The 23,673-nt window shown below is 51.1% G+C and overlaps 7 protein-coding genes across 7 annotated transcripts; 2 read left to right on the plus strand and 5 right to left on the minus strand.

Moving 5' to 3' along the window:
- Window positions 1-398: 398 nt before the first annotated feature.
- On the minus strand, window positions 399-1,796 carry TGAM01_v210585 (casein kinase II subunit alpha; the record flags this gene model as incomplete). Its single annotated transcript, XM_024550832.1, has 6 exons — window positions 399-512; window positions 577-996; window positions 1,068-1,235; window positions 1,350-1,528; window positions 1,611-1,652; window positions 1,724-1,796. The coding sequence occupies 6 exons, from the start codon at window positions 1,794-1,796 to the stop codon at window positions 399-401; spliced, it is 996 nt and encodes a 331-aa protein (XP_024404426.1).
- A 1,827-nt stretch (window positions 1,797-3,623) lies between these two features.
- Window positions 3,624-4,229, minus strand: TGAM01_v210586 (hypothetical protein; the record flags this gene model as incomplete). Its single annotated transcript, XM_018809787.2, has 3 exons — window positions 3,624-3,679; window positions 3,740-3,863; window positions 3,936-4,229. The coding sequence occupies 3 exons, from the start codon at window positions 4,227-4,229 to the stop codon at window positions 3,624-3,626; spliced, it is 474 nt and encodes a 157-aa protein (XP_018656993.2).
- A 285-nt stretch (window positions 4,230-4,514) lies between these two features.
- On the plus strand, window positions 4,515-7,187 carry TGAM01_v210587 (hypothetical protein; the record flags this gene model as incomplete). Its single annotated transcript, XM_018809786.1, has 3 exons — window positions 4,515-4,982; window positions 5,049-5,724; window positions 6,334-7,187. The coding sequence occupies 3 exons, from the start codon at window positions 4,515-4,517 to the stop codon at window positions 7,185-7,187; spliced, it is 1,998 nt and encodes a 665-aa protein (XP_018656992.1).
- A 3,815-nt stretch (window positions 7,188-11,002) lies between these two features.
- TGAM01_v210588 (hypothetical protein) lies at window positions 11,003-12,886 on the minus strand (the record flags this gene model as incomplete). Its single annotated transcript, XM_018809785.1, has 1 exon — window positions 11,003-12,886. The coding sequence occupies one exon, from the start codon at window positions 12,884-12,886 to the stop codon at window positions 11,003-11,005; it is 1,884 nt and encodes a 627-aa protein (XP_018656991.1).
- A 75-nt stretch (window positions 12,887-12,961) lies between these two features.
- On the minus strand, window positions 12,962-14,629 carry TGAM01_v210589 (hypothetical protein; the record flags this gene model as incomplete). Its single annotated transcript, XM_018809784.1, has 1 exon — window positions 12,962-14,629. The coding sequence occupies one exon, from the start codon at window positions 14,627-14,629 to the stop codon at window positions 12,962-12,964; it is 1,668 nt and encodes a 555-aa protein (XP_018656990.1).
- A 977-nt stretch (window positions 14,630-15,606) lies between these two features.
- On the plus strand, window positions 15,607-16,471 carry TGAM01_v210590 (hypothetical protein; the record flags this gene model as incomplete). The annotated part of the gene is made up of 2 exons (XM_018809783.1): window positions 15,607-16,010; window positions 16,066-16,471. 2 exons carry the CDS (start codon window positions 15,607-15,609, stop codon window positions 16,469-16,471), a joined length of 810 nt encoding a protein of 269 aa, XP_018656989.1.
- Window positions 16,472-16,729: 258 nt separating this feature from the next.
- Window positions 16,730-20,435, minus strand: TGAM01_v210591 (hypothetical protein; the record flags this gene model as incomplete). Its single annotated transcript, XM_018809782.1, has 3 exons — window positions 16,730-16,840; window positions 16,901-17,179; window positions 17,247-20,435. The coding sequence occupies 3 exons, from the start codon at window positions 20,433-20,435 to the stop codon at window positions 16,730-16,732; spliced, it is 3,579 nt and encodes a 1,192-aa protein (XP_018656988.1).
- Between the last annotated feature and the right edge of the window lie 3,238 nt (window positions 20,436-23,673).

Here is a 23,673-nt window from a genome sequence, read left to right on the forward strand (position 1 = left end):
AAAATATGTTGGAGAGAGGGAAAGGGGAATGGAAAGGGGAGAGTTAGGGAATAGAGAAATTCTGTTCGCTGTAGTGTTTTCCTAACCGCTTGCTGTCTTTCTCATATCCAGCCACCGAAAATATTGTTGTTTCCTATCATAATTCCTGCACGCTTCGACAGCCGCAGAAACGTTACCGTTCATCATAAAAAAAAAGTGTTTGCCCCTCGTTTTTTTTTCTTCGTTTATTTCCATTGATTCATCCCATTGAAGTTTATTAGGCAGCCCAGTCCAGCCGAAAGAGTTGGAGTTTCATCTTTTGAAAAGGTCATGGTTCAAGCACCGGTGACGGGAAAAAGGAGGCCAGAAAGATTGCGATATTTCAAAGATCATGGAGAGAATAAAGCACCGTAGCCATTTCAGGACTTGTACGGTCCTCCATTAGCGCCGATCAAGTTTTGCTTGAAAACCTCTGGGTCTCGAACAGGGTTGAAATAGGCGTGGGCTTGAGCTTCCTTTGCGGTCAGACGCTCCTATGTTGGTTTCATCTGGTCAGAAGAGTGGGTAAAAAAAAAGAGCAAGGGATGAAAAACGAACCTGGTGGTCGTAACGCAGCAGTTTATCGAGGAAATCAATGGCTTCGTTAGAGACAAAACGCTGATTTTCCGATGTAACGAAGCTGTGCCAAGGTTTCTTCTGGAATCGTCCCAAAATATCATCATACTGAGCATCCAACTCAATCTCGTACTTGTCAAGATAGTCAAACAAATCGTCGGTGCCAAGGACCTTGGCGATCTTAACCAGCTGGTCCGAGTTGCTGTTACCATGGAAGAAAGGCTCCTTGCGGAAAATCATGGACGCAAACATGGCGCCGAGACTCCACATATCGAGACTATAATCGTACTCCTGGAAATCAACCAACAGTTCGGGGCCCTTGAAATAACGAGAGGCCACACGGACGTTGTATTCCGTTCCAGGATGGTAGAACTCAGCCAGACCCCAGTCGATAAGACGCAGCTGTACCCCGCAAATTAGTACACCGGAGCAAACATGGCATGCCTCATGCTTTCTGTTTGGAGGGAATGTACCTTTCTGTTCTCATGATCGATCATAACGTTATGAGGCTTTACGTCTCTGTGCATAATTCCCTTGCTGTGGCAAAAGTCGAGAGCCTTTAACAGCTCGAGAATGTAGAATCGCACGTCAAGGTCGTTGAACTTGGGATAGAGGCTTCGGAAGTCGGTATTGTTGACATACTCGAAAATTAAAGACGGAGTCTTACTCTGTAATTCCGCCAGGGGAGTTTACCCCCTTCTGTCAGCTCGCCGCCACATCCACAGCCTTGCCAATCATGCCCGTCATCTGCTCACCTGTGAGTCTCGCACGACGTCAAGCAGTGCAACAACGTTGGGCCCGCCAGCCAAGTTCTGCAGGATCTTGATCTCTCGCTTGATCTTCTTCTTCTTGACCGGCTTGAGAACCTTGACGACGCACTTCTGGTAGTTGACGACGTTGATGCCTTCGAAAACCTCCGAGTACTTTCCTCGCCCTGTGCATCTTCCAGTTAGCTACGCGTAGGGCACGGCCACGCGACGCGGCCCCGGGCGGACGGATTCAGGGAAGCCACATACCGATCTTGCGGACGACTTCGTAGTTCTCGAGAACACCCCAGCCTGCTCAGCATGTTAGCGCCGGTCTCTTGCAACCCAGCTCGCGTGGCCATGGGGACGGGGGATCTCCGCACTGATGTTGACGCTGTCATAGTCCCAATAGCTGCGGGGCATGTTCTGGTTGACGTCGGCGTAGACGCGCGCCATCTTGGCTGAAGGAGTCGCAGGCACGCGACGCAATGAGGATGAAGAAAAGTATGTTGTTGCGCTGGACGATGGCCGCGCGGGAGGGTGATTCAGGCGAGGATCGCTCTTCTGGCGACGCAGATGAGAATCCAAAGGTGGGATGGGATGTGCCGCCAGAAGAGCCCCATATTAGCGCCAATAAGAGTCTGCTATTGGCTGCAGCGCTTATCGCTTAGCTGATTTCGGTGCCAGCGGACAGAGATTTGAGCTGAGTCAGGATGCCCGGCGGCCTTGGGTAGCACGGATACATGTGAATCGGGCGTTTAAGGCTTGGGCATGCTGTAGATTGAGTTGCTGTTGGGTGTACGGAGTATGCATGCATCATTTCAGTCACTGAGGCTGAAGCTGAAGAGCTGTGGCTTTGGCCGTAGCTGTTACTGGATCTATAGTTGATACCTATAGCTATACTGAATGACTGTGTAGTAACTACAGCTCAATGCTTCGTTGGAACGTTTCTACTCCACCAGGGGGCATATGCAATTTATCAAGTGAGGCCATCTCTTGTGCAATTGTCAATTTTTTTTTTTTTTTTTAAATTTGTAATCTTCTTTGGATGAGACACGAACATTAGTATCTCATTGCGTTCTGTTCCCACCGGCCAGCCACTTCGTCATATCTTGTCAGCCGCATTTGCTACCTATGCTCTGGTCTCCATGTTAGCCTGAATTCTAAAGTTCAAAATCAACAGTCTCAACAGCTGAGCAGGGGAAGAAAAAATGTGTAGCCTCAGAGAGAAGATTATATGTCTCGTCACGCCGCTTTTGCCAACCCTCCCCAGTTTTGGTCGTTGGTTCGTCGAGCTTGCATGTGCGATCTGACTAAGGATGACGATACAAAGGTTTTCATCATATGCGTTTCAAGTATTTCTGGAATGACAAAGAAAAGAAAAGGAAAAGACAGATGATACTTACCGCTGAGTTCCAATTATCATGTGCGGGCAGCGAAAACTTGCAAATTTGGCCGCACATGTCAAGATGGCACCTACGCCATCTGCTCGCCATCATATATCATGAGTTCTGCTTTAATCATAGTCGAGGGAGTCGAGCCCAGCTTCAACAACGTCCCAGGTTCGCTTCCGTAGATCTGGCTTAGGCTCTTGCTTTACCGCCTTGGATTTCTTCTTCTTCTTCTTCTTGCTTCGAGAATTCGTGGACGCACTCGGGTCATGGGGAGATGCGGTATGTGTTTCATTTGCAGACGCATCTCGTAGCGTGCCTGATCTGGCCTGAGCTTGCTTTTCTCGCTGCCGTTCGAGTTCCCTCAGCTCCGAGTGCCTAAATATTGCGATCTGCTCATCTGTGAGAGTTCGTTTTACGCCGTCTTCATAGTAGCCGAGACCGTCATCCTCTTCATCCTCCTCCCCCCATTCCTCGTAGAACTGATCCTCAGATACTTGTTGTGGTGGAAGACTTGTGAAGCTTTGCTCAAAATCAGCGGCAGCTTCGTTTGAAAAGTGACATTGTTGGAATTCCAATAGTTCGTCACTGGATATCTGTGGAATTTTGAATGAGAGCTCGTTGGTTGGCATCCTGGCTGAGAAAAGATTAGGCCGACGCTGCGTAGAATGGCGGGACTGAGCGCGACCGTGAAGACACCTCTTGGTCACGTGCCCCAGTTTGCTGCCTGACGCGATAGCGAAGAGGCAGCGAATATTGCTGCACTCAACCGACATTTGCGCTGTGCATATATACCAAAACTGAGGGAGGGGACAGAGGAACAGGTTAGAGCATTGGAGGATATTTTCTCATCAGCCTGATGTGACGCAAAGGGCGTTCCAGCCAGCTCAATCTATGTAGACCGAAGCAGCGCCAATGCACTCTCAAACGCACGCACGACTTCCTCGTCTGGCCAATTATTAGTTCTAGAATCACATATCAAGTCAATAACTGTGCGTGGGTGCTTACAATGCTGCTGCTTTTGAGCCATCTTTTCCTCAGAAATATTCACAAAGCGTTGTCGCGTCTGCAAACGCTTCACGGCTCGCTCGTCGTCATGAGCTGATGCAGCTGAAGACCATATCTGGAAATACTGCACAAAGAGTTGGTTTGTTTTAGCATAACATGTAGATGGATGACACAAACAAGAGGCAGCGTATCTAACCTTGGCAAGGCCTTCAGCTTCTTTGAGGATTTCTCGCTCTTGTTCATCCGCGTCCATCAAAGCCTTTTCATACCGTGCCTCAAAGTCGTCCCAATCGAAGGGACCCAGAACGGCGGGAGGGTTTGGTGTCAGCCTGCCGTTCTGCGACTCGGCCGATAGATCGGGTGTCTTTGCGTGTGAAAAGCGTGGCCTCTCGAAATCTAATACGGCTGTCTCATCCTTGGCGTTGAGGTCCTCTTTCGTCCCGTAGTCGGGGAGGCGGCCCGCGCCATTGGGCGATTTTGGTGAGGCCATGATGGAGCTGATGATGCTTGGGCTGCAGTGGATCTGAGATGATGACCCTTGGCGTGAACTGTGGCAGCTGTTTGGCGTGGACAAGAAGGGGCCAGAGAAAGGGATAAGAGTGCGCCTCGGTATTGGCTGCTGTGCTGGAAGGGAGAATGAATCGCTGCGGAGCGTCGATCGACTAGCACGGCTCTCTGCAGTGCTCTTTCGAGGCTGCCGTAGTGCAACGAATGTAGCGCGAGTGTGGCTGTAAAAGTGAAAGTCTAACAAAGCCGGCAGTAAAGACAAGGAAGGATGGACGATGAACAAGAACAAGCATCGTCCGGTGAATGGGCCGCGCTAGCTGCCGTGATGGGCGATAGCGTCACTGTCGCTGTTGAACGTGGAGCTCACTGCGATTTGAGAGGGAGATCGACGACAACCTCGCCGGATTTCCAGACGCAGCGCCTTTGCTGCCGCTGGCCACAGTGGAGCCCTACAGGCCGCTGCCTAGCGCTCGTGGCCAACTGGAGCCGCGCAGCACAGCAGCCTCCGCCCTGGGCTCTGGGGGGTGGCCAGGCCCGGCAGTGGCGTCTGGACAGCTCAGCTGCCGGCCATGTCGTTATCGCACCCCGTGATCTCATGCCCTTTAAACCTCAACCTCTGCTCTATTCAAAGGCTCAAGCATCAAGTCAAAGTCGCATGCTTCAAAGAGGCTTCACTCGCGTCCAACGGCCCGATATTCACACGTGTTCACCCAAAGTATATGCAGACTGGACCAAAGTATAAATCTCTCGACTCGGCCTTTTCTACGCTCTTCTTCCGTCATCGGCCATTATCTACATATAGTCCACAGCTGCCTGCACCATCCCGCCATATATAATCCCAGCCATCACTCAACTCGCCATCTCAGTCTCGGCAGCTGCAGCCATCAGGTACTGCGATATGGAGTGTGACATCTGCCACCACCCGCATGACGCCCAGCGCCGGCCGTTCCTCTGCGCCGTGGATGCCCGCAACAGGATCTACGAGGGCCGCATGAAGCACCTGCAGCTGATGCTCGATAATGAGTCGCTCAAGGCGCAGATCGACGAGCTCCTGGACGATACATCCAAGCCAAACAAGCATACCTGGGACGAAATCATTGCGCACAGAGATGCGGCTGAGCAAAAGACTGATCAGATCCTCGCCGCCGCGGATAGGCTTCGCGACGACATCAAGGCGGCCAGGGATGAGATCCAGGCTAGAAAGGCGGCCATTGCTCGACGGAGATCCGACCTGGCCTCCGTCTCCGCCGGCATCGTGGAGCGCAGAGCTAAGCAGCTCAGGGAGGTAGAGAAGTCGATTAGCATGCTCAAGTTCCGATGGTCGCAGAGTGCTGAGGATATGGCCTCTACTCGTGGCTTTTTGTGTACGGAAGCTGTCCGGCTCTACGGGCTTAAGAGGATCACGAAGAAAAGCGGCACGGGGCGCTACGAATATCATCTCGGCAAGATTCCCATTGTAGACCTAACCAGCATGAACTGTGAGTAACCCCAAATCTCCTTCTTTTCCTTCTTTCCAATATCCTCCGGTTCTTCATGTCATCCATCTTTCTTCTCTGTTCTTGGCCACCACAGTATGTATGGAATGTATTTCTTTGATCCCCCTTCATCCCTAACGAGGGAGACGAGGGAAAGAGGTACGAAAAGACAAAGACATATGGAAATATCTCTTTGATCCCCCTCCGTCCCTAAAGAGAGAGTCGAGGGAAAGAGGTATGAAAAAGGCAAAAATATGTGGTATATATCTCTTTGATCCCTCTACATCTCTAAAGAGAGAGTCGAGGGAAAGAGGTATGAAAAGACAAAAGGGAGACATATATAGTCAGAAGAAAAGAGCAGATGGAAGAAGAAGAGAAAAAAGACAAAGAAAGATAGACAAGATCCGGAGAAGTGTTGCAGGGCATAATACAGGACAGAGAGAGAAGAAGAGAGAGAAGCAACATGAAGCAACAGAGAAAGAGGAAAACAGGAGAGAGATAAGGAAGAGAGAGAGAAAAGACAGGAGAAAAGAAACGGTGGCAAGAACAGAAGAAGAGAGAAATGACAGGAACCAAAAACCTCCGCCCGAGATATATGCTGACTTTTCCCAGCTCTTTCGCCCGAGACTATCTCAACCTCTCTCGCTCACATAGCCCATGTCCTCATGCTAGTTTCCCACTACCTTTCCATCCGCCTCCCTGCCGAGATCGTCCTCCCTCACCGCGATTACCCGCGACCAACAATGTTCACCGTCCCAAGTTCCTATCGCCATGGCGACGTTTCATTCCCCGGCGCTCTCCTTGCCCCGACTCCGTTGTCTGAGTCCCCATTTGCCAATTCCCACGTCCCCCGACCTCGCCCTCTGTTCGTGGATAAACCTCTCCCGCAGCTCTCCAAAGAGGACCCTGCTGCCTATTCGTTGTTCCTCGAAGGCACCACGTTGCTTGCTTATGATGTCGCTTGGCTCTGCTGTTCGCAGGGCGTGTCTGTGGGAGACAAGACTTCGTTTGAGGACATTTGCAACATGGGCCGGAACTTGCATAATTTGTCGATGAATAATCAGATGCAGACCGGTGCCATCAATTTTTCGATGGGCGCCCCGGCAGTAGATGTTAACGTTGGAGGCCAGAATGCCGATTCGAATCAGAGCTGGATCGGCCGCTATGCGCATGGCACGACTTATTACAGCCTTTCTGGCGACGAAGGAACCGAACTGACAAAGTCCTTCCGGCTGCCTAGCCCGTTGAAGCTTGCCGATAAGCTGAAGAAGAAGCTTCTTGGCGACGCGCCCGCTCCTGACTGGGAGGTCCTTGATGACGATGAATGGAAGGACGCAAGTATGCCGGGCAACGGAGTTTTTGATCCAAAGGCTGTGGGCAGCAAGAATGGCGGTACTCCCGATGCGAGAGACTCGCCGCGGACCAGTAGTTCGAATGGATGGATGAAGGTCAAAAGTAGATACTAGTAGACGATAGATCGCCGATAGACCATCATATGAATGTGTTTTCCACCCCAAGTTCATTGTTCTGGCTGTCATTTTATGACGTTGCCTCTGCCGCACCTTTTATGTGCGGCGTGTCTTTTTTCTCTCTCTCTTTTTTCTCTCCCTTTTTTTCCATTGTTGTTTGTTGTTGTGGTTGTGGTTGTGATTTTTTTTGGTGATGTTTGTGGTTTGTAGTATGTCTTTTCAGGCGCATGGGAGTGGTAGAAAGTAATTCCGTGCACCCGAGTCCGATTGAAGACCATGTTTGTGTCTTCCGTGTTCGGAGCTGAGAAGAGGAGTTGGTTGAGATGGGTCGTTGTTTTGTTTCCAGCCTCGTATCTCTTCCTCTTCTCATAATGACCAAGCTTGTTGTAATTTGATTCAATGCTGGTCATGTTTGTTTGTTTGTTTGCTTTGTTTGTCCATGGGTTCGTCATGGCCTGCTCCCAATTCAAGAGATTCTTTTGCCTCCCGTTTGGGGCCAGTCCAAAGTGAACATGTTTCAATCCACAATGGAGGGCAGCCAGACTCTGTGTTTTTTTTCCCCATGCTTCTTCTTGGATGATTTGACTCGATTGTGAATGGGGGCCGCCAACGAAACCTGCTCCCAATTCGTGAGATTCTTTGTCCTCACGTTTGGGACCAGTCCATTCAGAGGGCGGGCCGTGGCAGTTTGTTGGCCCCCATATTGTGTTTGTGGTTTTATGTTTTCTTCCATTCCGTAGAAGTGGGTTTGAAAATGATTTGTTTGTCGACAAATCATCCAAGAAGGGCAGCCTTGGCTTGTTACCAATTCGAGAGATTTAGTTTTTTATTCTCCCGTTTGGTGCCGGTCCCTGCGGAGGGCAGCCAAGGCTGAGTTTGTCCAAGTCGTAACGGCGTGAATATTGTGTTTTGATCAGCCTAGACATTGGGTTCCAGCATTGTAAATTTGTTTTGGCTGGAGGTGGTGGTGGGCATCGAACCGTCATCATGAGCTTGAGTGATAAGTTCGACTCTTGTTCAACTCCATGGGAGACGACATGAACTTTGTGGTTTGAAGTTGGATCATGTTTGAAGCCGTCTCCTAGGAGGATCAGTTGTTGGATGAGGTTGATGTTCACCACCGTGTGGTCTCGGAAGGCGATGAGCAGTTTGAGCGTGAATCGGCTCCCGAGTGACCGATGAGAGCTCATGGTTTGGTGTCATGAAGCTCGGAGATTTCTGCTGGGCAAATGGTTCGAGAATGAAGTGGTAAGATGGTTATTGTGCGCAGTGATGTGAAGATTTCTTGGTCGTATCGCTACGCAGTGCCTGTGCTAGCAAGAAGTCTCCGATGAGTGCCGAGAGAGAGCAGAAGACGATGTTTGTTTGTCATGAACAAGAGCTTTTTGCGTCTCGTTCTCTGGCGTTTTCCGATTTTGATGTGTTTGTGCCACGAAATGAGGAGAAAGTAATGGTATTTTTTGGTATCTCTCATTTCTGGCAAGTCCCCGTTGATTGTGTGTCGTCGTGAGTAAGTAGTGATCGACACACAATTGAGAACTATCGCGTAGCCATGATAATTTGTGGCTTGATGTCAGGTCCCAGAGTATAAGTTTGTTCTGACAACCGATGGTGCGATAGTTCTCGATGTTTGAGGAGATTAGGCGAAAGTTGATGATGACTTGCGGCTTCTGATCTCCCCAAAAGTTCCCTGTTGATGTTTTTGTGTTTGAAGGAGGATCCAGCCTGAAGTAGCTGAAGCTGTTTGTGATCCTCCTAAAGTTCCCCAGCGGTTGGTATATCAAGGAATAGAATGTCTTTCGATCATGTTGAATCCCAAGATAAAATGTGTAGAGTGTGTTCCCAATATTGATTGTCGAAGCGAAGCGTAGATAAGCTTGATGAAAGTGTTGTTCGACAAATGTGTGAAATTTCCCCAATATGATGTGTCAAAGGCGAGTAGGTAAGTGGAGGCTCAACAATTAAGTTGGCCTTTGACAAAAGACGGGAATCTCGCGATGAAAAAGCTTCCATGAATGTAGAAGTCTGATAACGGCCAATTTGTTTCTAAGAAAAAGAATTGTGTTCCCCTGCCGATATCATATGCAAGATTACCGTCTTGCGAGAGCAAAAAGATAACCATATCGCAGCTGTGTAGATTGTGGAAGGCTGTTTTGCCACAATATGGTCTGGTGTATCCTGGACTTTTCCTGGTTTGGTCTGGTTGTTTGGCTTGAGGCAGTGGTTGGTTTGGAGTGGCAGTCTATTTGAGCCAGTGGGCTTGTATGAACTGGAAGTCTGCTCGGGCTAGTGGGTTTGTGAAAAGTGGTAGTAGATTTGTACCACTGGCGCGAATACAAACATGCTTGAATGAAAGTTTTCTTTGAAGTGGTATCGTGCTCGAGCCAGTGGGTTTGAATGAAAGTGGTAGTTGAGTAGTACCACTGGCGCGAATGTAGATGTGCTTGAACCAGAATTTTGTTTGTTTGACAAGGCTGAGGTTGTGACCAAACCAAAATAGACCAGGATAGACCAGAATAGACCGAAGTTTTGCTCTCAATGTGTCGCTGCCATGTTGTCTGAATAGAGCAGTGTAAAGTTGAATTGGCAGCGACACAGTTGCGAACAGGAAAGCAAAGAGCGAGAGTGAAGTTGTAATGCTTGAGTAGTGGAAGAAATAGCCGGTGCTGTAGCTGTGGCTAGTTGCTGCTTTGCTTTCCCGATCGCGGTGCTGACTGAATGTGATTTTGTCAAACGCTCGTCGTAAGAAGACTCTTGATAGGCGACGGCGTTCGACACCATTGCGAGTGGAACAGTAGGCGAATGAAGTAGTTCAAAAACTTGCGCTGCCGTTCCGATGTATCGCAACGATTTTCCCCGAAGTTTCGTGTCTTTGGTGTCGAGCTGTGTAGATGATTTCGACATTTCCAGACACTGGAAAAGTGACAAACGCAGACGATGATGCTTGAAGTAGAATTGAAGTAGAATGAATGTTCATCTGTGCGTATTGTCTCTTTCCCATGTGAGCCCCCTTCTGTGTGGTCGACTGAGCAAAGCAAAGAAGAAGAAGAATGATGCTAAAAGTTGCTCGTCGATAAAAAAGTAGAGAAAGGTCCAAACAGAAGCAAGAGAGTATAAATCTCATGGGGCTCTGGTTACCATCAATGTGCCAGTGTTGACACGGGGAGCAAAGCCAATTCAGCGACAAAGACAAGCAAACGAGAGTGCTGTACAATGATGTGTATGTATGGTTGTCTGAATGGCATGTCCCAAAAAAAATAAAAATGCAATATAAAGCTCTCTTCGATGGTTCGTAAACAGTGTGTGTGTGTGTCAAAGCATATCCTCCCAATATGCATATGACAGGGCGCAAAAGAAGCAAATTGGTCGGCGTATAATGAATAATGAATGACGTCCGCGTTCCAAGTCTCTGACAGAAGACAAAAATTCTCGGTGCCCAAAAAGAAACAAAACCATCGAAGTAAAAATCCCTGAGGAGAGCCAAGCTCAGCTGCTTTTCCGGTCGGTATATCCAAAATGTAGTAGATGTTGGTTGATTGTCTCGGCGGGTATCCAAAAAAAGAAGAAGTTTGACACGAATGCGCTCAACTCCAAAAAAAGAAGAAATGAAGTGATTCGACCTGCGCAAGCCCAAGATATCTCAACACCGTAACTCCGAATAACAAGAAGAAAACTCCAGAGTCCACAAGGAAAAACCGAAACAAGAAAACTCCAAAAAAGCAGTCGGGGAGCTAGAATATTGTTGATCATCATATCCATCATTATGATTAAGAAACAAGAAAAGAAAAAAAAAAGAAAGTGAGCGCCAGGCATCATCTTTCGTCTGCATTGCCCTCATGCAGAACATCTCTCCGAGCCTCACTCGCTCGAATCGCCTTCATAACGGCGGGCGAAGCGAGAATCACCTTTGCCGCTCCTTCGTCTTCGGCATCCACTCCACCATCAGCGTCGCTTCCAGCGCGAGACAAGGCATGGAAGGACTGCGGAGATCGAAGCTGGGCTTCTCTCTCTGCGGCGTCTGGTGAGCGGATGAGGGCCGAAGCCTTCTGCGGTAGCTTGGGGTGAAAAAGTGAAGCAGGTCGGCGCCTCCTCATGACGTTGCGCAGGTCCCGAGCTAAGCTCTCCTCCTTCTGCTTCTTCATCTCTTCTGCGTCGGGAGTCTTGACTTGCTGCGGCAACGGGATCATGGGGGCGGGAGTCGCGGGCAGAACTAGATTTCCGCCAGGGAGGAGGAGTCCTCCCATCCGGATGGGCGCGACCTCGACCTCTTTCATTCGGTTCGGCTCAGGAGTGACTATGATCGTCGGGATTGTGACTGGAGTTGGGGACTCGGTCTCAGGTTGTTGCTCTTCATCAACAACTGCTTCAGAGGCCAGGGTGGCGTCCTCGTCGGGGGACTCGGAGCTGCCCGCCTGGGTATGATCCCCTGAAGGTGGCTCTTGCGCCTCTGTGACTGAGTCCGGTCCAGGTATGCAATCCGTCGAGGCTGAATTCTCGTTCGAAACGTCGTCAGCGGCGGTTTCGGTCGGAGGGTTGGCCTCGATTGTCTGACGATTGTTGAACAGATCGTTCAAAGAGAGACTGGTGGCGGCACCAGCTGAATTGTCCACCATGTCAGGGGGGAACGCCCAGAGGGGCACGTCCTGGTCTGGTGACGGCGATCGAGAAAACGATCGTGGTGGTGTCCGCGCGAGCATGGCGGCCTCAAGCTCATCAGCGAGGGAAGACCCAGGCGAGAGCACGAGCGAAGTAGGGGAAAGTTCCAACGAGGGGGAATCCTCGCCGGAAAACTCAGCCGCTGAATCACTCGTTGATCTGGCGCGTGTCGGAGTCTGCGGAGGCGTACGCTCCAGCATGAAATCGAACATCTCCTCCAGATCAATTGAGTCCTCCTGCTCATCCCAATCTTCATCATCTTCACCCATGTAAGGTGTTCGCGGGGGCGAAACGCTTTGGTCGGGTGAGTTTGGAGCGGCATCCGGAACGATGTCGTCGACGGGGGAAATTGGCTCTTCAGGCTTTGCCATCTCGACGACGTGGGAAATTGACCCCTCGAACCCTGTCGCATAGACGACAGTTGGGGTTGGTTCTTCGGGTTCCGTCATCTCGATAACAGGGGGGATTGACCTGTTGAGCTCCGTCGCGTTGTCAGTGGGCTCCGCCGGCTCTGTCATGTTGTTAAAAACGATGACAGGAGAGAGTAGCTTTTGGAACTCCACCATGTCGACATCTTCCTGGGAAGGTTGCCGCTCGTCGATGATGATGATGTCCTCCACCCCGGTAAGAGTATACTGAGCAATAGCTGCAGTAAGGTACTCTACGTCGGTGTTGGGCACTTCGCTGCCAACTCTGTCCAAGGAGGCCATTTCTTCGTCCATGCCAGACGCCCGAAGGCCGGATGGAACGAAGGAGTCGGAAATAGGCGACTCCTCGTCGGTGACCGAGTCGTCATCATCGTCCGAATCAAAATCAGGCGCGCCTCGGTATGATCCCCAACGTGGGGCCAATCCGGCGTCTGCCATCTCTTCGTCTTCGTCGATGATGTTGGCGGCGGTGGTGGTATCGGCGACCGCAGGAATGGTTGCTAGCCACGCCTCGTACTCCTCGAACCAGGAGTCGGCGGTTGCGGGTTGCGTTCCGTTGGCATCGCCGGAAAGAAGATCGTCCATTTGACGATCGAGAAGGTCGGGATCCATGGTGGCATAATCCACCTCCAGGTATGAATGGCAGTCAGCAGCTGCTGAGAGCTCAGTCGTAAAGTCGGTCCCGTCCTACTGGGCCTCGACGACGTTCTGAGCGCTTTGAAGAGCAGGCGACACGTCCAACCATCCGCGGGTATCGTCACAGCTGACAGGCTCTTGACCAGCAAGAGGCCATGCCGCCGCGACTTCCAATGGCAGGATGGTTTCCTGAGAGTTGGAAACGTCCATACACAGATCATATGATGGCCTTGGTACCGCCATCCCCGCGAGGGGCTCGGCATCAGCCATCTCAACGTCGGACTCCACCCCATGGGAGGTCTCGTCCATGTTGCCACCGGCGACTGGGAGTCCATCGTCAGACGACGACTCTGGGACAGGCGCCATGGTGGACCAACCTTCACCATCCACCTCCATGGAGGTATCAGGTTCCTCGGCTGGGGCTGTGTCGATGTTCAGCAGGCTTTCACCTTCCTCCTCATACGAGGACTCCGGTTCCTGGGCCGCTTCGGGTACCGTGGCTGTCGACAATGGCACCTCGCCTTCCACCTCAAATGAGATCTCGAGGTCGTTGGCTGTGTCGACTTTGTACAGCGGGCCTTCACCATCCTCTTCAGATGAAGACTCAAGTTCCTCGGCCAGGCCTTCACCCTCCTCCCCAGATGAGGACTTGGGTTCCTCGGCGGAGCTTTCACCTTCCTGCTCATGCGAGCTCTCCGGTTCCTCAGCTCGGCTGTCTTCGTCACCCTCCAGCAAGCCATTGCCTTCCACCCCAGATGAGGCCTCGGGCTCTGGTGCTTTCGGGCTGGGTCCGACCAGACCTTCACCTCTGGACTGTGTCCTGTCCGCGGGTTCCTCGGTCTCTATTGGTCCGTTGGCAATCGTCACGTCGTCGGTGACTTTCTCAGACTCGGGATCAGTGGGCCAAGCAGAAGACTGGGTCTCTCTTGGCTGAGGCACTGATGGAGCAGCCGGGGCGTGCTCTTCGATGTCGGATGTTGTCGGCTTCAGATCGATAACCGGTTGCTCAACGGTGGTTCCTCCGTTCTTCCTTGCTGCCAAGACTTGTCTGGCGCGCTCCATAACAACTTTCTTGAACTCCTTTTGGGCTCGCAACTGTTCGTCTGTGAAGGACGGCTCCTTGACGGCGCGGCGCGGGCGTCTACCAAAGATAGGGTCCGGTCGATGTCGGTCGAGGAGGTACAGGTACAAGTGCGAGGGGGTACGTTGCCAAACGAGTTCTTTGTCGTATTTTTGGGCTGCCAATTGCAGGGCCATGATGCGATCACCGGTGGACCCTGGCGTCATGGGGCTGTAGCATTTGACGATGTAATCCGTGAGGTCGATTTCGAAGTCCATGGCGTCATGGATTCGGCGGACTATTTCGTTGCCGGCAAGACGAAGAACTCCCATCAGGCCGAACCAGATTGTCATGACAATGATTGGAACGCCCATCAGGAACCACACGAGAAATACGAGGTCAATCGCGAGATCGACTTCCTCACGTAGGTCAGCCGTCGCAGCGGCCCAGGGCTTCCAGTACCGAAGTAGGGAGAGCCAAGACACCACAGCGACGACAAAGTTCTTGTCCGCGGCGAATGCTGCGACAAAGGAGAGGTAGGAGGAAACCAATGGCCAGAGGGCGATGGCCATTTTGGTCACAAAGGGGAAAAGAGCCCGTAGGTACGGGTACAACAGGGCGAGGTCGAACAAGATGGTGAAAATGGTTTGGTAATCCATTTTGTCTGTCAGTGGTGAGGTCGTTCTTTCGCTTGTGTGCTTGTTTCTTGTGATGGTCTTGATGATGATGGTAACTGGAGAAGGAAAGGGGAGAGAGAAGAGGGAAAAGCCCGGGGGCTTGGGGGATATTTGTTTATTTTTTCTCAGAATCTGCAGCCAAATGGCTTTGAGCAAGTTTTGGCCAATTAAGCGTTGTTTTTTCACTTTTTCGTCAGTTATTGTATGCGTGACTGTTCGCCAGCTGCCAGGTCGTGACAGATGAAACAGCTTTGGCTCTCACTTTTCCCTCACTACGATGCTCATTGGCAGATCTAAACACTGGTATCCAGTTGGCAACATCAGATGAAAATCAATCGACGGCCAGGCAACGGCAGTTCATACGCGGGGGGGTCGTTGGGCGATGAATATCTGGTTGGTGGTAGGCAATCCCGGCCACTTATACGCTTGGTGTTCTCATGTTCTGCAGCAGTTGTCAGCGCAAAAAGTCCACAGCATCTAGTGAAAAATAACTACAGTTAAAACGAAATACAATTACTCACCTACGGCATCTCTAAATCTATCATATTTCATGCAAACATTGCTCTATAATCGGCAAATATCTATTCAGTTTGCGTAGTTCCCCTGCTGCCCATCGACATCTTTGCCATGTCGTTGAATCAAGCTTGCCTCTGTGCCACTGTGCCACCCCACTCCCCTAATCAGCTGCTGTCGCTCAGGTACAAGAGCCCGCTATTGGCTACGCACTAACTGACCTTGTCAACCCAGGACGTGGGGTGCTGGAGAGGGGGCGGTTCTTTCCGCTGCTAAATTCTCCGCCATTTGGCTGAGCTCCTCCTGACAGCGCAAGCCACGATCAAAAGTAAACAGCTGAAGACAGCTGGAGCTGTCTGAGATCCCACCGTCCTCCTTATAAACCCGCGCGAATCTCGCCCTCCAGTCACCTGCAGCCCGTCGTCTATTCACCACCGCCACCTACTATGGAGGAATCAGGCGCTGACGCGGCTGCCCGCCCGCTGCGCATCCTCGCTGTCGCGTCTTTCGTCCCGTCCTTTGCGCTGTGCATTGCCCACGGCGTCCTGTCGCATAAACCTGTTCCCGCTGTTGGACTGATCCCGCAGGCCTTTTCCGTTGCTACGTCGATCGCGCTGCTACGTGCTGCCAGAAGCCACCGCCAGGATGCCGACGTCGAGTCTATTGGATCCGCACACGGCGGCTTTTCCATCCGCGCCGTCTTGACGCATCCCATCTTGGTGTTTCTCCACGACGTGATACTTGCTGCGGCGTTGATGATCGTCCTCGTCTTCACATGGACCCACCATGGCCGCTCAGCTTCGCTTAGTATGCTAGCTGCCTATGCGACTCTGCCTATCCTGACAAGCTTGTGAGTCTCCCTCTACGCTGTCCTTGAGGAGTTGATGCTGACGTGCGTCGTGCAGCTTCTGCCACCTCTTTGCTGCGACTCTGGCCGTCTACCAGGGGCTCGCTATTCACGGCTACTTACAGTGGGTTGCCTGGCAAATTCTTCCCGCAGACTGTCCAAACTGCGAACACCACCTACGGCCTTCTTCGCTGCCTGAGATCCCCTGGCTTCAGAGTATCAAGAATTTGAATTTGGGTCTAAGATTTCCGTGGCACCGCAGTGATGCTCCCTTGCTAGCTCCCTCTACCTTCCTGGACGAAGATGCCCCTGAGCGCTACCGCGATGATCCGGAAGACGATGAGCCTACCCCACAGCCCGTGGCCGTTGAGGTGCGATCGAAGCGGAACCGTAAGAACAACACCGCTCCTATACCATCCTCGGAAGCTGACTTGCTCGGGGACTCGTCTACGAGAGATGACTAACTGGCCAAAGGTCAACTGTTTTAACACTAAAAAAATATCGGGTTTATCATAAAGCCTATAACTGGAAATCCTGGAGCCGCCTCTTTATCATGCTTCTACTTGTGTCTTTCTTCACAGTTCTATTTCGTTCGAATGGGGGGGGGGGGGTTTCTTTGAGTGTGATTGTTGTTATTAAAGCTAGATTAGTCACTGTCATTATATTATAGACCATGATCGTTCTGAATACTACATGATATCCACCTCTTTTGGAGGGCGACGTTATACCTCAGTTTCAATTCCAGCGTCTTTGCTACGGTGATCGAGCAGATTCGTGACGCTGCTTTCCGCCTTGTCCAGCTTGTGCTTCACCCATTTAGCTGTCCGAGGTGCCTGCAGTCGCGGTTAGCTTCGTGTCGTACATCTCTCCCCCCGCAGTCCGGGCATTCTTACCTTCCATTGCATAAGCCCACGATGCTGTCTGTGTAGGGCCTTATCTCTGCGTTTATAATCTCGTATCTGGTCTAGCGGGCCTTGTTTATGTTCCGCACTGCCATCTGGTATATAGTCGTGGTCGGCGGAGCTGTCGCTGTCACTCGAAATTTCTTCGTCCACAATTCCTGCTTCTCTCTCCAGCTCGTCATCTCTCAGACCATCTCTTGCGGCGTCGACTACTTCAACAACATCTCGCATATGGTCATTGTTATTAGCCCATTCTGAATGTGCAGAGCCCTATAGGAAAGAAGAAAAGTTAGCATATTCTCGTGTTTGTAGGGTACGTCAAAAAGATCAAACCCACCATCCCTGGCCAATATGTGACTTGTAGCTTGAGAGTGCCGATCCGCTCCCCACACTCATCCAGGCAATTCGTGGTAGCTCTCTTGATGTCGCCTTTCCAGATTGGCAGCTCGAGAGTCATCTCTTCTTCGTCCGGGAGGTCTTTCAACCAGCACACACTGAACGCGGCAACCTTGTCTCCCACCACCTTTTTCTTATCTTTGAAGGCAATAGAAAAGCAGCTGCTGTATCGCTTTTGTACGGCAAGGTTGAGAGGTCGCTCTTTGCTCGCGGCCCACATGGCCACATCAGATCCACGGGAGTACATTTTCCCACTGCTAATATCTGTTCTCAGCTTCAGTTTTGCATGCTTCAATTCCGGAGGGCAATCTGAACTCTTTGCTATTGGTTGAACATTGACCGTGCCGTACTGCCATCCGATTAGGCTGCGCGGAGCTTGAAGCTGGACGCTGCGCCACACCATGGACAGTCTGATCTTTCCGTATCCAATGCCTCCAGATATGGGCCAGAATCCGTTCCTTTGCGAGCGTTTTTCAAATACTTCGCGTAAAGGCAGGCGGACAATTCCCAACAACGGATGGTCTTCGTGCAGCCTCGCGTCTCGAACAGAAACGTATACTTCGCACGATCTCCAGTCTCGAATGAAACGCTCGCAGCTGGCATTGAAGAATGGCTTCGAATTTTGGGGCTTGGTGCGCGTTTTGTAAGTTTTGTTATGGTTGATGATGACCGTGCAGTACGCGCTTGGCAGACTGTCGCCGGTCTCCTCGTCACTCGCACTACCGTCTTTATCCTTGAGATCCTTGCTAAGCTTCTGTACTTCGAGGCCAGTAATGTTGTGAATCTGTAGGCTAAGGATGCCGCTGGGATATCCATCCGGCGGCGGTGCCGAAATGATCATTGCGTCTTGCTCTGCCTTGAGCTCTTGCAACTTTTGCTGCTGCAGTTCGCTCTCCTCACGATCAGAAGCACCTTTAAAAATGGCCTCTCGAAGCTTTCGCTCGCATCTTTGGCTGACTTTATCTTTCAGCTGCTCCATTGTTCTCACTTCCGGGTCGTGAGTCTGCTGGTTGAATTGGCATTCCTGAAGCCTTGCTTTGGAAAAGTAGCCAATACTCCATTCGAGCTTCCCTGGCATGTTATCGCCAGATCTCAGCGCTCTGAAGCCATCTGTACGATCCCACATGCGTCCATTTGACTCATCCCTTTGCATAAGCTCCTTGAGATCGACTTCAATTCGGCCGAGATCATCATCTGCGGTGAAGCGATCAGAGTCCCAAAGCTGTACCCGCAGTCTTTCGTCAATGTTTAGCTCTTCGGGGGTGACTAGTACAAAGCAAGTCTCGTGCCAGTATGGTTCCATCTCAGAGAGAAGAACGCGCGTGCTCCAGAGGACTTTGCCAAATTTTGCCCATCCGACAGATACGTAGGGATCTGAGCTGGAGTCTTTGAGAAGCGGTATGCCCGAATCTCCCATCTTAAAGTCGTAGCCGCGCTTGATATGAATCATGATAACGCCCTTTGCATATGTATCCTTCTTGAAGTCGTCTCCTGCGAGCATGTCTTTGAGGCTCAACGTGAGACTCTTGGGCGCTACATACTGCGCCATTGCGGCATCAACAGCGGACTGCACGAAATTGCTAATGAATGGTACGTCCATGATATTTAGGCCGTGCTTGCTCAAAGGCACGCAGCTCAGGTTCACTTTGGGCTGACCGAGCAGAGTCAGCGTGCAAAGGTCAAAGAATGGAGGATCTGGAGTGAGCTGCAGCCGCAGTCTCATGGTGCCAACAGCTCCGTGCAGATCAACCCAAACGGGAATCTTCAAGTTTCCAGGAAGATAGAAAGCCAAGTAAAGATGCATATCCTTGGTCCTCTCTTTGAAAGATTTGCTGGTGGATCGCGTCCTGTATGCGAAAGCAACTTCCAAGTTGATGAAGTCGCCTTCCTCGGCTTCCATGCCTCTAAAGACTGAATTATCACTTTTGCTGTCGTCGTCGTTTTCTTCAGTTTCCTCTAGGCCTGTGTTGCTGCGACTGTTTTTGTCCTTGTCTTTATCTGAGATGATTTTGCCGTCCTCTGTTACAGCTTGAGCAGCTGCTCCGGTTGGTAGCCATCGAATGCCGAGGATGCGCAGCGATTCGCTGCCTTGACCAATGTCATCCACACTCACCATTCGTATGAGCTTTGGCAGAGAAGCTTGCATTACATCTTCCAACGTATCTGCTAGGCTGGTGAATAGGTCGGGATTGATAAGCGGCCACACCGAACTGAGCAAAGAGTTAAGCCATAGCGTCGTTTCTCGATCGTACTTCTTTGTCTCGTGCTCCATGTGCCGGCGTTGCGTCCGCCATATCTCGTCTTGTATCGCATTATCGACCTTTTTTGCCGTCCAGTCTCTCACGCCAAATATGAGAGCGCCAAATGCTCCTGCACCAGCACCAACTAGAGTGGTCCATAGCAGTATGCTCTGAGCAGTGGCTCCCCATCCCGCAGCCTGATGTAAATCCATAGGTATCGTTTCGCGAAGTACGCAAACGACAGCCAAGATAGTGCATGCGCCGGCGAGCGAGGCCAAGAATCCACGGTTGCTTGCACTGGCGATTTCTTGGCGTAGAAAGTCGAGGTCGGGCGGTGGGAATTGGTTCATCAAGGCATGATGCTTCTTTTGCGAATTTTGTTGCTCCTTTCGCAATTCGGAATCGGGCTTGTTCTTTTCGTCTACCCCAGAACCCGTCCTCTTTGTCTGCGCAAACGGGTCCTCGTTTTGGTCCAGTTCTTTTAGAGCACTATCTGTGAAATCGTGTATCTTTACCGGCAGATGGGTAACCGGATCGGTGACTTCACGTTCAGCCCTTTCTTTCTTGGAATCTTTCTTGAGCTTTCGAGGATCGAGCTTGGAGGGGTCAACCTCTGACGTGTCTTTGATCGACTCCTCTGCTTCTGGTTCCTCCAATGCTGCTTCTACTTCGGATTCGGATTGAGTATCGGCTTTTTCGTCATCTTGGCTCCAATCGTCTCCAGCCTGGGAAGAGCGGCCGAAATCATCGGTGTCGCCTTTGAGCGCATTTTGCTGTCTTTCTTCTTTTTCCTCACGATATCTGGAGATGGTCGGGATTGGGTGTCTTGCGTTATACGGAGCTTCATAGCGACGAGCGTGCTCTACATCATCTTTGCCATTGCCAGCCATTTTGAAGCTCTGAACACGCACCGCAGTCACGCAGGCATGGATTGGACGGATAGCGGGTGTGGCAGCAAAGAAGCAAGTATACACATTGGATGCAGTTGAATCAATTTTTGTTGAATCAATTTTTGTCAAACGAGCAGCCCTTTTTTAACCTTTCAAACTGCCAATTTTCATGCGCCGTGCTGTCATCTAGCCGTTGGATCGGCATCGACCACAACAGTATCACTGCTACGTCATATTCTCGGCAGTGAGGCCACTCCCCACAAAGCGGACTTGGCAATGCTACCGCCATTACGTTGGGCTCAACGCTCAGTGGCCAGCACCCAGACGCAAAAATAGATGCGACTGGAATTTGCTCTACACAAAAGTCTGGGGGGAACGTCATAAGATTCATGCAATGCATGGAAGCCAAGCTTCTGCTGCACCAAGAAGCAGCAGATGCCAAAAAGGGCACCAGACGAAGCCTGTCGCTTTCTACAAGTGGCTGCGAGTTGGCATACCTGGGATATCAGAAATCACTTCCATCGCTGTCGACTACGTGATGCCTACTACAGCGCCCGCAAGTCAGTTACAGGCGCTGGGCGACGAAATCAATACGTATGTGGTGGCTCTAATCCTCAGAATTGCTCTAGCAGTTGTAGTGGGCCATTTGCTGGAGCAGGTACTGGAAATCGGAGATCGCCAATCGCGATGAGGCGCCTTGATTGACAGCGAGAGTCTCAAAAGGCAGAAAGCAGACGATGTCACACAAATGCGTCGAATCCTTCACATCCAGAAAGACAGAGACCTTCGTCGGGTTTCGGGGCCTCTGCTACTTGCAGTTTTCAAAACGCGTGCTGAGCGATCATCCCGTTGCCAACTCCTTTCACATCCTTTTTTTTCCTTTTGGTCCAGCCGAGTGGCTAACCGTGTCCAATGCAGCTAATGAGCGGCGAGCATCCCCTGGACCGTGTTTTGCTTTCTGCCGCACGAGCTCGGAATATTGGCGTAGCGACTCCTGTCCTGTCCTTCTCTAACACGCTACTACAAGTATCGTCGGCACGTCGTACTTCGTATTCGGCTTCCGATGGTAAGTGTGAAGTTGTGGGATCGAGAGTATTCGCAGGATGTAGATGGGAGGAGTTGGCAAGTTGCAAAACAGAGAATAGAACGATTTTGAGCATGCGAGAGGCACAGTTTTATAGCAAAACCTACTGGATCACGCCACGTGGGAGCGTTGGAGGGCTTTCGCAAAAAATCGTACGATTCTTTCATCATCGCATGAATGTTTCCTGTCAAAGTATTCGATGTGACCTGTACCTCTCTGCCAATGCGCTTGGCCGCTTGGCCAATGCCGGCACAATTGGCGAGGAATCATCCCAAGAGTTTCAAGGCCTCGGATGGGAGGGGCCGCAGGAGGTGCGCTAAAATCTAAGGAGAGGCCCCAATTCCAGGCGTGGGACTGGCTCCTCGTCTAAGCAGCATCAAAATTGGTCATCTCCATAATGGGCCAGTAGTGCTTGTGCGCAAAATGCAGGGCGTCCATCTATCAAGGGCACTACTGTTTGAGGTTGCCACTCGTTTCAGTTGGACATCCACAAGTTATCTCTTGTATGAATCTCCGTCCGTCATTGCTCCGTCAATAAGGAGGAAAAGGAAGAACATTCGAACAGTTAGTGAGGAGTACTAGCCAGAATCTATCAAAGCTTAATCAAGTGTAGATGTTAGATAATCTTACATATACATAACCTCATGGCCGTGTCAATCATTGGACGGACGGCATGGGGAAACGAGATGGGCGCCAGGAGCAGCAACCTTGGGGCGCAACCAGATAGCCGGTAGCGGCACCTTTTATCAAGCCTGACCCAGTTGAAGCCTTGAAGGTGATAGCCGGATTACTAGAAGAGGTAGTGCAGATACAATGAGATCTAGCGAAAATGCGAATGAAGTCCCAAGTTTAATGGAGTATCAGTCAAGCTAAGCGCTCCTTGTTTCCTCTGGGTGATTCCAAAAAAGTGCACCTGTCACAGCAGAATAGTATCGTTCGATTCCAACAGCCAAATCGTCCGTTTGCCAAGCTGACATCACGAGATGCCTGGGTTTGAATCACCGTAACGAGCAAATCCCGGCATCACAGTGATAATGCTCTCGGCATCGTGGCAGATTCTCTTCATGGCGGTAGACCCCGCAGCCCATCACCATGCAGCTAATTCAGGGGATGCAACTCTAGACTCTTGTTGGCCAGCCACTGAAGTTTTAAGCGCCGAGCCCAGGGGACCGTTGCCGCATCAGGACTGGCATCGCCAAGCTGCTCCCTGACTAAACTGCAGCAGACCACTCACAGCGCGCGCAGAGCCTCGAAGAGGAGGGAGGACAGAGATGGGCCGGCGGCTTCGATGTGACTGACTGTTGGGCACTATTTTTGGACACAAAAAAAAGCGATGCGGTAAGGCGACCTGCAGGCGACTTATACGCCGCATGTCTGTCCAACTCTCTGCGTGCATTTGCAAATCAATCTTCTTCAAAAATCATCTCTGGATTCTGCCGTCAAGGGGTGCTTCCGAATTATCACAGAAAGCTTGGAGCACGTCCGCCAAAAGTGCACAAATTTGACAGCTTCAGCGCACTCTCAAACGCACACGCCCCAAGAGACCCCCCCGAAGGCCCCCTGAGCCAGCGCCCGAAACGCCGCTACCAGCGTCCCGTCGGCCAGCTCTCACGTTCGCCGTCGCACAATCCGCTCCACGAGAGTCTCACCTCTGCGCCGTGATCTTTGCCTTCACATTCTTCATTGTTTCTTCTGGCAAGCTGTGCAGGCCACACAGGGACTAGCCAGCCCACCGCTGCCACCACCGATCCAGCCAAGAGGCTCAAGCCAACAGCCTTCAGGGCCTCATCGTGCCATTTGGCGGCGGTTCGCTTCGCAGCTGCAGGGGTCTGCTGTTTCATGCTACAGGGAACGTCCAGATCCGAAGTCAAAGGAATTTTGGGCCCTGCCAGCTCATCCCCGCCGGCCATCTCCAGCCTGTCCGCGTTTCAAGCCCAACCAGGAGACTCTCTTTATCTTACGGCAACGCCCGTCTTCTTGGCTTCTTCTCTTCCTTCTTGTTTCCCCCAGCTGTCGTTAGGCGGGCCAAAAAAGCAGCCATTTGTTTTTATTTTATTTTTTATTGTACTTTCTTTCTCTTCGGACGTCCTCTTGGACCTTCCCTTCTGTCAACTGCTGGCTCAGGTCACTCTTTTCAAATTCTAATCAATCACC

This window comes from Trichoderma gamsii, assembly GCF_001481775.2.
Source record: "Trichoderma gamsii strain T6085 chromosome Unknown Scaffold_66.2, whole genome shotgun sequence".
Lineage (NCBI taxonomy): Eukaryota > Fungi > Ascomycota > Sordariomycetes > Hypocreales > Hypocreaceae > Trichoderma > Trichoderma gamsii.